This window comes from Caretta caretta, chromosome 1 (assembly GCF_965140235.1).
Source record: "Caretta caretta isolate rCarCar2 chromosome 1, rCarCar1.hap1, whole genome shotgun sequence".
NCBI classification, from domain to species: domain Eukaryota; kingdom Metazoa; phylum Chordata; order Testudines; family Cheloniidae; genus Caretta; species Caretta caretta.
This window is the reverse complement of record NC_134206.1, coordinates 230,333,144-230,350,736: the sequence shown is the minus strand read 5'-3', so window position 1 is coordinate 230,350,736 and position 17,593 is coordinate 230,333,144. Positions and strand designations below refer to the sequence as shown.

Below are 17,593 nucleotides of genomic sequence, written 5' to 3'. Positions count from 1 at the left end.
GATCTCTGCTTGAAAATGCTTCTGCTGGAGAAATCCCTCCAACCTCCACAAGAGAGGCCCTCTGGGGAGTCTCATAAACCGAGATCCCTGAGCTCTGATAAGGCTCAGACTTCCAAAACTGTCAGGAAGTGAACCTTGACCTCTCCAGCAAGGGTCTCAGAAAAAGAGAGCTTCCCCAGCGAGGTCTTTACCCTCAGTGCTCCACTCATCCAGAGTGAGCACTTACGAGGCACTGGGCTCCTCCGGCACCGTCCCTCAGTGGACCCCTGCTGAGTCCCAACGCACGGCACCGGTGTTGACACATCAAGTCTCCTCCACGGCACTGACTACCCTGGTGCAAAGCATGGCACAGGCAGCAGCAGTGCAATCAATGCTGCCGGCACCGACCCAGGACTTGATGCCGGCTAACATACCAAACCTGGCACCCGTCAGCGCTCCAAAGGTCAACCGCAACCCCAAGGCAGGACCAGCGCAACTCCTGCACACTGAGGACATAGCAGTTTCTTCAGCACCACAGTCACTACTGCTCGGCACCGAACACTCCCCGAGCTACGTAGCATGGTACCATCCTTCATCTCCTGCACCACTCTCCATGCATAGTGGTGAGGAAGGAGACGTGCAGCACAACTGCTTCTCCTCTCAACGTTCATCCCCATCACAGATGAGACTTACATGGAACACTGTGAAGCCTAAGCCTCATCCCTCCGAGCAGTCACAGCCCTGGTATGCACAGCACTGGCCTTACCCATTACTACCTTACTCCATGCAATGGCCACAATGGGGTCCTTGGCCCACATATCAGAACCCCTATTCTGGTCCCCCTTCCCCAGCAACAAGAGGTTCCAGAGTATACCCATCATTAACACACAGAGAAACCTCTGGCCCCCTGAGACAGATATAGAAGAGGAAGAGATACTATCACAGGCAGACCTGGATGATTCACCACCTGCCCCCCACTCATCTTTTGCACCAGATGAAGCGGTGACGCCATCTCCCCCTATGGCACCAGGTGACCTGAAACAGTTCGAAGAACTCTTCAAAAGAGTCGCAAACAACCAAGAAATTGCCTTACATGAGGTGCAGGAGAAAAAACATAAGTTGTTTAAAAATCTTACAACTGGCATTATTGACCAAGATTGCCCTCCCCATGGATGAGGCTATAATGGAGCCTGCGGAGGTAATATGGCAAACACTGGCATCGGCACCACCCACCAACAAACGGGCTGACAGAAAATACTTTGTTCCAGCCAACGGCATGGAATTTTTGTTTTCACACCCTCGAGCCTGCTCTCTGATAGTAGAGGCTGTTAATCAGTGCAATAAACAGCCTCATTTCTGCTCCTCACTGTAACATAAAGAACACAAGAGACTGGACCTCTTTGGGCGGAAAGTTTACTCATCAGCCACCCTTTGCTTAGAGTTGCCAACTATTCTGCTCTACTAGCAAATTACGACTACTCTAACTATAGTAAAATACAAGAGCTTGTGGAGGACCTCCCTGAGCATAAACGTCCTCAACTCAACGCCATTATCAATGAGGGTCAGCACAGCACTGCAAGCCTCAATGAATGTAGTGGACACAGCTGCCCGAACAACCGCAACAGCTGTGGTTATGAGAAGAACATAATGGTTGCAGGCTTCGGGAATTCCAAAAGAACTACAACTAAAAGTGGAGGGCCTCCCATTCGATAGGGATAAACTATTCTTGTCTCAAACAGATGACGTCCTTCATACCATGAAGGCCTCCCGAGCGATGCTTCGTATGCTAGGCATACACCCACCGCCTGACAAACACCCTCGCTTTACACCATGCCAGTCAACAACCACGATACTTCACTCAGAACAGACCCAAACAACGGGCTCAGAGACGATGAGTTCCACAGAACCAGGCCTCGTCCACCCGTCCATCTACATCTAAGCCACAATTTTGAAGTCTTGGTTGAGGGTATGCACGACCTCCCCACACCTCTAACGCCAACAGATGCCGCATCCCAAAATTTTGGTCACCGCCTACGCCCATTTTACCATGCCTGAGCTGTGATAACCATAGATGAATGGGTTTTGGAGATCATACAGTCTGGTTACACCATTCCTTTCACAGCCATCACCCCTACCCCCCCCTTCCCTGTCCCTCTTCAGGGACCCCTCTCACAAGCACCTTCTGCAACAGGAAGTAAACCACCTCCTACTGCTGGGTGCTGTGGAACCAGTACCACATCAGTACAGAGGGAAAATATTCCAAATATTTCCTGACAGAGAAGAAAGGAGGGGTATGGAGACCAATCTTAGATTTTCGAAAACTCAACAGATTCGTACGCAACCACAGGTTCAAAATGGTCACTCTGGCCACAGTAATCCCAGCGCTAGACAGGGGGGACTGTTTTGCAGCCCTCCACCTCCAAGATGCATACGTACATATTACAATACATCCTGCCCACAGACGGTTCCTGCGGTTCACAGTAGGACCTAACCACTACCAATACAGGGTCGTTCCCTTTGGACTGTCCACCACTCCCCGTGTATTCTCAAAAACGCTCGTGGTAGTAGCAGCACATTTACGATGCAAAGGAGTCATCATCTACCCCTCTTTGGACGATTGCCTTCTCAAGGATACCAATTGACAAGAAATGGCAGGCATGCTGAAGACCACAATAGACCTGTGTCACCAGCTAGATCTACAGATAAACAAAAAGAAATCCGCCCTGGAACCAACCCAGTGATTGGAGTTTATCGGAGCCAACCTAGACTCCATACAAGCCAAGGTAATATAGACAAACCACAGATTCACTACATTGACCAATCTTATTTCCACAGTGATCATCAGCCCACGAACTTCAATGAGGACATGCCTTCAGATTCTGGGACATATGGCAGCTACAACTTTCATAGTAAAGTCTACAGCACTAGTTGAACATGGTCTATGCACCCAGCAAACACTCTCTCAACAGACGTGTGATGCTACCACCAAGGGTTATCCTCTCCCTACAATGGTGGACACAGCCAGGGAATGTATGCTCTGGGATTCTCTTTCAACAAGACCCCCCATCAGTGACTATTACAACAGATGCCTCCCTGATAGGTTAGGGTGCCCACTTGGGTCACCACAATGTACAAGGCAAGTGGTCTGCAATGGAAACCCGACTACATATCAATCTCCTGGAATGCCGCGCGGTACACAATGCATGCCGACACTTCCTCCCATTCATATGAGAAACCTCAACTTCTATCCTCACCGACAATGTGGCGTGCATGTTTTACATCAATCACCAAGGAGGAGCCAGGTCTCACTCGTTATGCGTAGGAACCATGAATCTATGAAACTTCTGCATCCACAAAAATATAAACATCACAGCATCCTACCTACCAGGGTGCCAAAACACTACAGCTGACAACCTCAGCAGGCACTTCTCAAAGGAACATGAGTGGGAAATTCACGACAGTGTTCTCGGCACGGTACTCCAAAAATGGGGTCACCCAGTAATCGACCTTTTCACCTCAGTGACAAATCATAAATGTCTACTATTTTGCTCCAGGGCAGGCCTGGCACCAGGCTCATTAGGGGATGCCTTCCTCATCCTGTGGAATGTCACTCATGTATGCCTTCCCGCCGATATCACTGATCCCACGGGTCATCTGCAAGATGCGACTCGACAGAGCATACATCATTCTCATTGTCCCCATGTGGCCCAGACAGACTTGGTTTCCGTACCTCTCATGTCTAGTAGTCTGTGCCCCACAACCGCAGCCTTTCCGGATGGACCTCCTGTTCCAGAACAAGGGCCTGACGCTCCATCCAGACCCAGCGAAACTCCTTCCTATAGCATGGCTCCTCTCTGGTTCCAACGTGGGGAATTGAACTGTTTGGAGAAAGTAAAACAAGTATTACTAAATAGCCGTCGCCTCACCACTAGAAATACTTACCGCCACAAATGGAGAAGATTCTCCTTTTGGTGTCAGCAAAAACAGCTGGACGTGACCATGGCGCCTCTATCTATGATCTTAGACTACCTACTAGAACTGAAGGAAATGGGGTTAGCCATAAGTTCTATTAAAGTACACCTGGCTGCCATCACAGCCCTCCATGAACAGATAGAAGGGGCTTCAATATTCGCTCACCCGATTACACGGCGCTTTCTAGCAGGTATACAGAACATGTACCCAGAAGTACGCCAACCTGCACCACCATGGGATCGCAGTCTTGTGTTCAGATGTCTCACAAGACCACCCTTCGAACTTCTAGCAACCTGCTAGCTCCTACATAAGTCAATTAAGGTTGCATTCCTAGTGGCAATCGCGACTGCAAGACGTGTCAGCAAAATAGGAGCATTGATGGCTGAACCACCATACACTATATTTACCAAAGACAAAATCATGTTACGTCCTCACCCAAAATTCTTGCAGAGAGGCTACAAATTTTCACAGTAACCAAACCATACACTTACCTGCCTTCTATCCCAAGCCACATAACGACTCTCAAGAAGCAACGTTACACATGTTAGATGTCAGATGGGCTGTAGCCTTCTACTTGGACAGAACTAAACCATTTTGCAAGTCACCAAGACTATTTGTCTCTACAGCAGAGCACTCCAAGGGTTCTACAATATCAACACAGAGACTCTCCAAATGGGTCTTTTCCTGTATTCAAACTTGCTACCACCTGCATCACGAAGAACCCCACATGGGCATCAGATCCCACGCAACGTGAGCCATGGTGGCATCGATTGCATTCTTGAACAATGTCCCCTTAATAGATATTTGTAGAGCTGCAATCTGGACATTGGAGCACACTTTTGCAAAGCATTATGCTATCACCCAAGGCCTTGTCTCAGACTCTATTGTTGGCCTCATAGTGCTCTCATCACACACTAATACATAACTCCGAACTCGTACCACCCCTGGTGGGGTACTGCTCTATAAGCACCTAGAGAGGAGCACCCACAGGGACACCACTCGAAGAAGAAGTTACTCACCTTGTGCAGTAACGATGGTTGTTCGAGATATGTGTCCCTGTGCGTGCTCCACTACCCACCCTCCTCCCCTCTACTTTGGAGTTCATGCAGCCAAGCTCTGCAGTAGAGAAGGAATGGAGGGGATAGTCGGGGGTGCGCACACTACAGGGGATGCCAATGGCTGCATGAGACAGTTCCTGTGCGCACCCTTCCTCTGACCAAGTACTGCTGCGAGAAATATCTGATCTCCAGCGCAGGGACACACTGACACCTAGAGTGGAGCACCCACAGGGGGACACATCTCTAAGAACCATCATTACTGCACAAGGTGAGTAACTTCTTCTTGTAAAGCAACCCACTACAGACAGCTTCTAGAGCTTGGGGTTTGGGGGGTCCATACTCAACCAGGGCTTTCTTAGAATACTTGCTCATTGATAGCTTGGCTGTTGGTTGTACCTCTTCAGTTTTTCTGAGCAGACCGCCGGATTCCCCGCTCTGATGCACCACACCTTCGCCTCAAAGTAATCATTAGTCTGATGCATGCAAATTCTTTTTTTAAGCGTATTGTAGAAGAGGATTTAGAGGAGACAGTCAGTGAATTCATCAGATACCATTCTGTTGCTTGAAACTATAATTTCCATCCCATCTTTAAAATAAGTAAAAAGGAAAATCCTGGTCCTGCTCTTCCTTTGCTTTGGCTGACTTTATGTTCTGGTGATGATTTCTTAAAGCTCTATTTCCTGTTTAGAACCTCACCTTGCACTCTGGGTAACTTTCTCTTATGGGATTCTCAATTTGTGTTTGAATTGGTGGATTTTTCTGCCTCTCACAATGATTGGAGTTATTTCTTCCATAAAGTTCTGCTTTTTTATTTCTCATCTTCCTCCTTAAGACAACAGTCCCTATCTCTCAATTCTCAGTAGGAGTCAGAATTCAGACTTTCATGGGAACTTGTGCTGTTAGGAAACTTAACAAGGTCCCCAAATCTTAACTTAGTGGTTAGTGTTTTCTGGCACATCCAAATTTCAGCTAAGGAAGTAATCGTCAAAGTAAAGAATCTCCAGGAGAGAGATGGAATTTAGAGGAAGATGGTACTAAATATCTTTTGGTGGTTGGCTCTCCTTTCCTGTGTCTGAGGAAAGAGGAATAACTTGCTAATTATGAACTACTGTTCTAAAATGTAGGAAACGAACCAACAGGTAAGACTCTTCTGTTTTGGTAAAATTTGTAACATTTCAAGTACTGCCTGAGTAAGGAATCGGAATTGTATCTGAAACACAAACAACATTTTTAATGTGTGTAAATTGAGACTGTACATTATTTATAGGAAATCCATTTAAAATAACTATTCTGTATGCTTATTCCTACTGGTACTTAACTTTTTTTTTATAATAGATGTAGGTAAGACTTCACAGCATTTTATCACTGCAGATTCTCCTCAGTTGGTTAATGGGTCACCTACTGATCTTGGTCACCTACTGATCACCCCTGATTTTGTTCAGTAGCACTGGAGAGGAGTTGTATAAATTTAGCCTTGCTATCTTAGGTTTATCTGATCATCCTACTTTCTTCACACAACCCTTCCATACTACTTGTATCACACTTCAAAACTATGTGGGCACCCCCAGTAAGATGTGCTCCATTGAAGTTCAGACTTTTGATGCCTTATTTTCTATTACCCCATTAAAAATAATATATTTAGACTCCACATTTATTTTCCCTGGGAGATGCTGTAGTATCATCTAAGTTTCCCTTGCATGTAGGAAAAACCCTTATTCCATCACCCCTTGAACTGAAATAGAAACCTCATTAAAATATTGCTAATAGATATTTGTTTTTGTTCCCCCCCTCCACAGTAAAGAGAGCTATGCATCACTCAGAAAATGTCAGACTGTTCCACCTAATGTAGAGTTCCATTCTCCCTATTGCCATTCTAAAGTGCCACACTCTGCTGCAGACCTTGAAGGTTGGCTCTGGGATTTTCTATACTGCAGAGATTCATCAGGGAAGCAAATTTCTGTTGGTATAAAGGGGCTCTCAGACTCTGATTCTCACCATATTTTCTTCATGAATTCTGAAGAATCTGGCTTGGAAACGGATTTTGACTCCTCCTCAGACAAGAGTTTCCAAACTGCCTCAGAAGATTAATTTTGAAAGTTCTGAAATCCGTCTGACAGAGAAGCTTAAACCTTGTGAAGCAAACTCATTCTTCCATCTTGCCAATAAGTATTGGAAGACTGTTTTGTTTAAGCTCAATGACAAATTGCCTTTCAGGCCTTTACAATGCTAAGGATTATACAGAAGAGTTGTCATTGTTATGTAACAGTCACATTCTTGTTAATCTATTAAATTCTTGTTAAGCTTCATTTCAAAATTACAATAGCACAATATCTGGAAAAAGATTTAACTCCAAGCTACCAGTAATTAAAAAGCTACATGAAATCAAACCCTATAAATGGCTTGTTCTAGACTGAAACAAGTGTTTATAGAAAAGTTGCATTTTAAAGGACATACTTTAAAAAAATACTTGTGTTTGGTGATGGTAGATTAATTTTTAGCACTTGCATGAAATCAGGCAACTTGTACTTTATAAAGGGAAATGTTCATTAGGAACTTTTTGAGGGCCTCCAATATCAGTGTGTTTGCCTTTTGTTTAACTGTACTGTTTTCTGGAAAAAAGGCACCAACTTTGATTACATACTGTAATATACAATTCATACTGTAATCCAAGTTCACCATTCCCAACAAGTTTTACAAAGTGCCTCTTTTCCTTAAGTATTGAGAAGGAAAAAAGTCTCAAGAACTGGGCCGCATTTAGCCATAAGTGTTAAGGGGCACAACTCTGTTGACTTGTTGTGAATGCTTCGCAAGGGCTTAATTTGAACTAATGTTTTTAAATAGATTTAAAAAAGAAAAATAGCTGGAGCAGTGGTCTTTTAAAAAGACAGTAGTATCATTGGGTGGAGCTGTATAGAGCAACAATGAAGTTGTCATAATACAACCATTGCAAAACATCTTTGTGAGATTACATTGACACTGAACAGTGTCAGGCTTGTGCTCTGATTTGTGGATTATATACATTTTCTGTAAGATGGAAAAGGAGGCCTTATTTCTTTTGTATTCCTTGGAGGAGCAGAAAGGAGATCCCAGTGATTCCATTCTGTTTGTTTAGCACTTCTTGTGCTAACTTATCTCAAGCAGTGTAGGGAAATTTCCTAACATTTGTGCCCTTCTTGAGATCAGAATGAATAAGCGAAGTTTAAAACAAATGTATTATACCGTAAAGAGCTGCATTGCAGGTCTAAATCCACTGTTCAAAAAAAAAAAAAAAATTCCTGCCCCTTTTCCCCAAAACATCAAGTCCTATCCACGCTGAAATTTGTAACAGTTTATAAAACCTGTTCTCTATAAAGGTGTCATTGTGGTTTCAAATCTCAGTATAGACAGCCTTAAATTAAGTATTTTATGAGCTCATCTGACAAAACTCTGATAGTTATGAAGATAATTATTAAACCACTGTTTTAATGATGATTGGGGTTTTTTTTTTTAAAGCAACATTTTTTGGGCTAATGGTGGTTTTAAAAACATAAATGGAAGTAACCTCTTGTGGCTTGCTTGAAAAAGACTTGGCATTTAAGGGCCAAATGTTATTTCTAGTACAGTACTGTAAATTTGGAGTAAATGAGCTGTACTCCCGAGAGAAGAGAGAACTCTCTCAAGCATTTATTGGGAGCGGCCTGTAAATAAAACTGACTGGAGATGGGAGGGACAAGAGAAGAAAAAATATTTTTTATAATAGTATAGTGTAAATTTTGAATATCTCCAGGTCTTTGAGTTGTCAAAACCTTAACGTTCCCAACTTGGACTAAATGTTAAGCAGTTCTTTAGGTTTTCAAAGAAAATTCACAACTCAAAGTGCTACATCTTAAGAATAAACTCTCATTAAAATGCTTTAAAAATTGTTAAAATGTTGTTAAACTATAATGTATTTCCCCACATAAAGTATTAAAGCATTTTTATATTATTATATAGATTTTTATATCTTTTGTGCTATCTCACTTGAAAAAATTGTACTTGATTTTTGTTATTGGACTCTTGTATATCTTTGATTCTGCACGGTGACCTGTTAAAAGAAAAATATTGGTACAACCACTAATTTTTATTTCAAAAAATAAAACACAAGCTGTGGTTATATAGTCTCACTTGTAACGGCAAATTGATGTTACGGAGTGTGTAATGAGGTTTTTTTTTTTCTTGCCATGTAAGAAAATACTGTTTTAGTAAATTATTTTAATGTCCTCTTTATGAGATATCTAGTCCACAACACTACAGACTTACAAAAATACTTAATTTTACATATATGAGAAGCCCCATTGCCTTCAATGGGACTAATACACATTCATAATTCCTTTGCAGGATTGTGGCCTGCATTTCCTGTAACACAGTTCTCTTCCCACCGCCCCATCCCCTGCCTCCATTTAATTTTGTTTTACAATTTTTCTGTCCAAAATCATAGTAGAATCTTCAAAATAGCAAAGAAATACATGGACATTTACTGATATTCTTGGAAAGTATGGTTAACTACACAATTGTATCAAGTATTGTAGACTGCTTCATTTTTTGCAATCACTGGATAAGGCAAAGTGGCTAATAAGCAGTCTTGTTTCATACATACTACAGGAAAATGCACTTTACTAGGGTTAATACTGTAGGTTTTCTAATATAATCTGGATCTTTGTCCAGAAAATGATAGAGCAGATAATTTTTAAAATCCTTGCTGTCCCTTTGCTGTCTTTTTCATTTCTTATAGCTCTGTTGTTGAGATCTCTGAAATGCTGTTTTGCTAATCATGTATTGGACTGATTTTCCTATCGCTACATGCACTTTTACACCTGTGTAAGCTCCATCAGCTTTTAAAAATAAATCACTAATTGGTTTTTAATTTTTATGTGAAATTTGGTAGTGAAGAATGTTGGAATAACAAACCTTGACTCCATTTTTTAGCTTTGTAACAGATACAGCAAGGGATCAACTGTGCAAGCTTCCTACCACTGGCCTCTCAATATGCTTCCTGTCTGAGCTAAAGGATCTGTTTGTCTTCACGGAAATTAGTGCATTAATTAGCCTTGCTTCAAACATTCTCTTAGGCTTCTCTGCTGAGACTACCAACTAAAGTGCCACATATGATGTTTTTAACTTTGCATTTTAATATTTTTCAATTGCCCTCGTGCTGTTCAAACCCTTCGTTGCTCTTCCAACCCTTTGTTGCTCTTCCTTCTCCATCCTATTTTTCCCCTTCTTCCCAGTCTCTATTCTTTCCTCTGCATTTCCTTTCCTGCAGAAACTTGCAGTTCTCAACCCAGTGTCTGTTGCTTCCTCTCTCATTCCCTCCATTAAAATGATCAGTGCTTAAATAGATAAGGTTGACTCTGAAGAATCCTCATTTGACTTTAGAGCTGGCACCTTGTCAGAGGGGGCAAGGTGTTCACATCTGAGTCTTGGTTCAGACTGCCTTAAGACTTGGACAGATGACATTGCATCACTCATAGTCTGTTCACATTATCTCTGCATCAGTGTAGGCTAGAAACTTTTTTCTAATGATATCTTAGCTTCTGAATCAGAACATGTAAGGCAGGCCCCACAAGTACAGCATTGGGGCTGTACTTTTGACACCACTATGATAAAGGTTCATAAACACAACTGGGTACCTTTTTCCTTTCCATTTGAATGTATTATTATTTGAGGGACCTCTTATCCATCAGTTTACAAGGCTGAGACAGTCCATGTTTTGAGTTCACTTTCAGAAAGCACTTAAATATGCCAAGCTAACGGAGTGATCAATTAATGGATTGGGGTTTTGGGAGGAGAGTGGCGGAGGGAGTGAAATGCTTTCTTACAGTCTTGGCAGGAGAATTGCATAAGGGTAAGATGATTACTTTGATACACACAAGAGCACTCACAATAAGACACACAAGGAAATTGTATATAAACATTGATTCTCTAGAGTATTTATTTCTCTCGGGAGGGGAAAACTGAATGAAGAGTACTTTAAGCTAATGTGTTCTTTGTTGTGAACTGAAAAGAGAGCTCTGGTCCACAGCCTCCAGAGCCAAACACACTGCCTTCCATAAGGACCAGTGTTGTTAACCCATGCTTTGGGCTATTTCTATACTACAGAGCTTATGCCTGCATAGCCTCCTAGTAGAGACGCAGCCATACATCAACTTTTTTTTTTTTTGCCAAAATAGGAACAAGAGAGAGAAAGTGGGTAAAGTAGTCATTTTTTCTTAGACCAACTTCTGCAGGTGAGAGACAAGTTTTCGAGTTTACACAGAGCTCTCTCTCTTTCACGAACGACATCACCAGAAACATGCTTCTGATAGCATAGCTGTGTTCTACATTGGGGCTTTTGACACCACACTGCTGCCATAACTCTTAAGTGTAGAACCAAGCCTTGTGCTTCCCTCTCCAGTATATCCACTTAGTTGCCTTATATGTGGCCTGTCAACTCTTTGGGGGAGGTCCCAGTTTTTTTGTTACATGTTTGTACAGCATCTAGCACAGTGGTTTTTGAACTTCTTGTATGGGTGACCCCTTTCACATGGCAAGCCTCTTAGTGTGACCCCTCTTATACATTAAAAATTCACAATGAGGCCTTGGCCTGCAATGGAGGGGGGTAGGGTCACTAAATGCCGCGGCAATACATAATGTTGAACATACTTCTGTTTTGCAAATAGCCCCAGTTGTTATAACTTGTCTGAGTGGCCAGGAACTGTGGGCGGGGGGGTGGGGTGTGAAATCTGTCCTCTCACTGCACAGCTTGAGCCCAGTTTGAATCAGGATGGTCCAACCTTTACAAAGCTGTGGTCTGGGTGCTCGTTTTGGGGCACCTCTGTGGGCCATATACAGAGAAATGATCTGATTCTTGGATCTGAAATTATATTTTTAGGATTTAGCCATAAAGCATTAATGGGATTAAGAAGTATTAAAAAGACACTTGCTCACCTCTTAGTGAAGACCCTAAGGAAAAGATCTTTCTTGCACTAGAGTCCCAGTGTCTATCATATTTGCAGTGGCAGAGATAGCAGCCAAGTGGTGCTCTCCAGTTTGTTTTGACTTCTCGTTTAATTACTGAGAATGTGCTTCTGAACATTGAACAAAGCTTCAGGACAAAGTCTTCTAAGTTTGGAAACTGATCCTTAGTTTCCAGACGTTTTCATGCAATTTATTCTTGAAAAGAAAATGATAGTCTGTAGTTCACACAGGTCAAACTGAAGATTGTGCGATTGCTGCTCAATTGGTACTTCCATCAGATTGTTAAATGCTAGATCTCTCTCTCTCAAACTGCTAATCTAGGGCTGAGATATAATATTTCTGAGAAGCTGTGAAAATCAGCACCCCCACTCTCACGTGAGAGTTCCTTACATGATGGAAAATGGGTGATGTTCTTGGGAAGGGACACTCTGAATAGTCTAAGCTTTCTGTGGTCTGCATCAGCATGGTCCACTAAAGTAGAAACATCCTGATTTCTACCTTGCAGCAGCCCATGCCTGAGGGTACCGAGATGTGTATGGGTGGAAAGGCACAGAGAAAGGCTGGGTTTTCCCGCTGCTCTTGAAACTAGACATGGTTGCTTATTTTTTTTCCAGAAACACACAGCTCACCTTTCTAATTTGAAAAATAAATTCTAGAAGGCACATTCCTGCACTCAGCTACCAAACTTGTAAATGGCAATGCAAATCTTCATATTCTGCATTCAAGTCCTCAAGGAAGCTGATAAATTTTCTGTGCTTCTGTGCTCTATTTTCTCTATGGATTACTTTTACCACTTTTATTACATTAGTTATCACATCACTTGTTTCAACAGATTTCCTGCAATATGCCTCCTGCTATAGGATGTAGTGCAGAAGGTAGGGTGTTCAACTCTATTTTCTTTTAGCAAACCTCCTAATCCCCCTATACAGCTGGTCATTGTTCATGCTTCAGCACAGATGGTACAAAAGCACACTTAGCAACCTCCATATTTGCTCACAGAAGTAAGGGCCGTGGTGGAATTAGCTCAGTAACTCCATGCATGGAGAAATCCTCATCAATAGTTTGGATGAAAATTAGTATGGCAGTAAGTGGGCTGATGGCACGGGCTTCAATACACTGTTTTCCCCAGGAATTGACATTGCGGGTGGGTGGGGTGGTTCAAATTTATGGGGGGGGCAGGAAAATCAGGGCCGATGAGGGGTGAGACTGTGAAGGTGAAGGTGGGCTCTATGGCACCATAGTAAAAACTGAAATGTTTCATGACTATTTTATTAGATTTAACTCCTATTTTAAAATCATCACACAAATTAAAGTTGGCTACTCAAGCCTTCTATGAAGCACTACATCTACATCCTTCTTGGTTTCTTGTTATAATTTTGCACAACTCTGTTGATGCACTTCTTGAATGAAATGCGCTCATCTTCGGTGGCTTCTCATGTGTCTGGTACTTCCCTTCCTTCAATTGATATGCTCATTAGTTCATTCACATGCTCAGGCAGAGGGTGACTTCTTTCAGAACACAAAATTCTATTCAATGATGAAAAAGAACGCTCAACTATAGCTGTTGTGACTGGGAGTAGCAAGAGATTATTTCCTGAGCTGAAAGAAGTAGGAATTCTAGCACAAAGATCAGTTCAAGCCACTAGTGATAATAAAAAAGAAGGTGAAGTCAAATCTTCATTCATTCGTCATATGATATTCCACTCTGTTCAAATTCTCTATTCTATCCTGAGCACATGGCAGCCCCATTGCTGGTAGTGCCTCACTCTGCTCAACTGTTGGTGTTTTACAGGACAGGGATCTGTAAAAGCTACGTAGAGGTTGAGCAGAATCTAGAAGTCGCTGTTGTAGATTTTTAAGAATCAAGTCTGTGTACTTTTTCAGTTGTCTTAATAAAACACTCCTTGTCCTCTTCACTAAAAGATTCAATATAAATGCCTTCAAAAGTCACCTTCTGGACTGAAGTCTTTGTTTCTTCCAGTACTTTTTCAATGGATAGCTCTCCGATTGATTCAACTGTAGCTTCTATTGCTGGACAAAGATCTAATACTGTTGTAGCAGATGCCTGGATGGCACTGTTTCAGGTGGTTTCAACAGTAGACTTACAAGAGAGAGAATGGCAATAGTCTTCTCTGAACATAGTAGCAAAAGTAATCCACCAGCCTCACTACTTAGATCCATTCCATCTTGGTAGATACTTTCCAAAGCCAGTAATAATGGCTGGAGTAATTTTAAGACAACAGGCAAGGATCACTCATGAGAAAGCCAGAGGGTTTTCCCAGGTTGAACTAATATGAACTGCAGTCCCAGTGTATCTTCTGTATTTTTCAAGATATTCAGTATTTTTGGACTCTTGCTGAAAAAAATAATATAATGAAGACATTACATTTATAGCTTTTTTAATGTCTTTTGAAGAGTCTGCAGCTCGTACTAGCGCTAGTTGGAGTAGATGGCCTCTGCAGTGTGTATAGGAGAGATTAGGATTACACTTCTCTGAGCAAAGCTTGTACTCCACCATGTCTTCCAGAGAAGTTTGCAGCTCCATCAAATGCAAAAGCAGCCATCTATTTGGGGTCCAATTGACAAGCATTTAACTCTTCTAAGATGTGGGTTGTCACAGATACAGTCAATGTGTCTTCTATAACTTGAATATCTAGAAGTGCATCTACTGGCCTACCACTGACATCAAAATAACGTACACAATGACTTAACACTTGATGTGCATTTGCATCGGTGCATTCATCAGCCATGTATGCAGATGTTTTGAATGTGGTGAGTTCTTTACTTTTTCAACTGTTGAGTCTTTCACTGTTGCACCACATGCGTCTAGCCAGTCAGTTGAGTTTCTTGCAGAAAGATAGTGAGCATTTGCTGGTCTTGTTTGGAACCAGTGTTCAACTTCAGGATGAACAAGTGACAATGCACTTAACATTGGCCTCCAGTTTGTAGTGTGTGGTATCTCTTGCTTAAATAGAAAGTATGATGCCGTAGCCATGTTTGTTCGCATGAACTGTGTTGTGTCTCCAGCATTCTTAACAGCCTCATTAACACTCACTGGGGTTGTCCTTGGTCAGTGGAGACTCAGAGTGCAGAGGTGCTTTCACATGAGTTCACCTCCCAGGTGGGGAGCAAGAAAGCACCTTGCTCGTTCCTCCAGCTGCTCACTGTTCATTCTGGCCACTGTTGTTTGTTGTGCCTCCATTCCTCTATTGCCAATGGCCCTGCACCATCACCTTCTGCTGCCACCTGTCTCTGTGACCTCTGCAAGTTGGTCTCTTGAGGGTCCACTAGCTTTTAGTAATTTCAACTGAGCTCTCAGTGGGGGAATCTTGGCTGCTAGTGCAGAGTGGGCTGTCTCTTCCACAGAAACACTGTCCCACAGCAGGTCTAGGCACTTAGACCTGATTATCAGTGACTTCAGCTGTAGTGGTTAGTTAACAATACAAAAGACTATCTATGGAGCCTAATCATCTCTGTCTTGAAACAGTGGAGTGGTGTAGGTCAAACAGTACTTGTGACTCAGGCAGACTATCAAGTAAAACACCTGTCCCCACCTTCTCTCTAGATGCCCTCAATCAGTACAGGCTAAGTACAGTTCTGCTGCCCTTTACTCATACAATAAGAATAACAACATCTCATCCCCCCACCCTCATTCAAGCGATTTGTAACTCAACCCCAGCCAAAATCTATCACTGTGGCAACACAGCTCTGTTTGCTGGATACCTAGGTAGATTAGGTGTGAATGTAAATACAATCTGGTCCTGAAGCCTTAGCCCCATCCATCATGGAGAGCTCATTTAGACTTTGCTTACAAATCATAGTTTGAAATTATTAGGTTGGCCAACATCACCAAAATGAATGCACTGACATTGTCATTAAAAGCAACAGCTGTATAAGGAAGCTAGTCTATGTTCATACTTTTCAAATCTATTATACTTTTTCAGATACATGTATTTTATCATACACTGTATATGCTTTTAAAGTGTGTATTAACGTTTCAATTTCAATTCACATTTCCAAACAATCACTAAATTTGCAACACTTCATGTAACTAGTTCACAAAACTGTGGGGGATGTTGGGGAAATTCGGGGGGGGGGGTATAGGAAAATCCCTGCTTCAATACTACCTCCTAGATTACTGAAAAGTACTTACATTTTTTTTCAATCATTGTAGGGTGACCAGATGTCCGGATTTTATAGGGACACTCCTGATTTTTGGGTCTTTTTCTTACATAGGCTCCTATTACCCCCATCTTGAGTTTTCACATTTGCTGTCTGGTCACCCTAAATCATGGTCTTTGAGTTTTGAGGACATGTGATCAGTCATCTCCATTACCCTCCTTGCTACAGTGCAGTGGGGCAGTGACACAATTTCAACATTCTTTGCCATTTCTTCATCCCCAACTGCATGAGCCAGTGTGATAACACACCTTTTTTTTTTTTTACCATATCACCATCCCTAAAAGCCTTTTTACATTTTACTGGCCTGAGGCTGCACCTTTATGATGCAGCTAGACTGAATGTGTGCGAGTGCGGCTGCCAGTTTTGGCAGTATGTTCCTCTGCTGTTGAAGTCTGTTTTTCATGTCAACTAGTGCAAGGCATGTTTCAGAGTAACAGCCGTGTTAGTCTGTATTCGCAAAAAGAAAAGGAGTACTTGTGGCACCTTAGAGACTAACCAATTTATTTGAGCATAAGCTTTCGTGAGCTACAGCTCACTTCATCGGATGCATACTGTGGAAAGTGTAGAAGATCTTTTTATATACACACAAAGCATGAAAAAATACCTCCTCCCACCCCACTCTCCTGCTGGAAATAGCTTATCTAAAGTGATCACTCTCCTTACAATGTGTATGATAATCAAGTTGGGCCATTTCCAGCACAAATCCAGGTTTTCTCACCCCCCCCCACCCCTCCTCCCCCACACAAACCCACTCTCCTGCTGGTAATGGTGAGAAAACCTGGATTTGTGCTGGAAATGGCTCAAATAAATTGGTTAGTGCAAGGCATGACTCTCCGCTATGCTGCTTGTGTCTTGCAAGGGTGTAAGGTTAGCTAATACCAGATGACTCTTTCCCCCAGCTGTCATGCGCAAACAGATGCCACCCTGCGGCCCGGTGTTACTAGCAGTGAACAAGTCGTCATCTTCCCCTCTCGTGTGAAATGCGCTAGTCTCTGCCTCAACTTTTCTGATGACAGGTTTCAGAGTAGCAGCCGTGTTAGTCTGTATCCGTAAAAAGAAAAGGAGTATTTGTGGCACCTTAGAGACTAACAAATTTATTAGAGCATAAGCTTTCATGAGCTACAGCTCACTTAGAATCATAGAATATCAGGACTGGAAGGGACCTCAGGAAGTCATCTAGTCCAACCCCCTGCTCAAAGCAGCACCAATCCCCAATTTGTTGCCCCAAATCCCTAAATGGCCCCATCAAAGATTGAACTCACAACCCTGGATTTAGCAGGCCAATGCTCAAACCACTGAGCTATCCCTCCCCCCACTTCATTGGATGCATACAGTGGAAAATATAGTGGGGAGATTTTATATACACAGAGAACATGAAACAATGGGTGTTACCATACAGACTGTAACAAGAGTGACCAGGAAGGGTG

The 17,593-nt window shown here is 42.4% G+C and overlaps 1 protein-coding gene across 1 annotated transcript in view; it reads left to right on the top strand.

The window, feature by feature from the left end:
- The window catches only part of LOC125624502 (1-acylglycerol-3-phosphate O-acyltransferase Pnpla3), a 42,852-nt gene extending 33,711 nt beyond the window's left edge, over positions 1-9,141 (top strand). The window contains exon 9 of the mRNA XM_048825276.2: positions 6,806-9,141. Coding sequence (XP_048681233.1) covers positions 6,806-7,097 — 292 coding nt within the window. The 3' untranslated portion in view covers positions 7,098-9,141. The remainder of the gene's footprint in view (positions 1-6,805) is intronic.
- Positions 9,142-17,593: the final 8,452 nt, after the last annotated feature.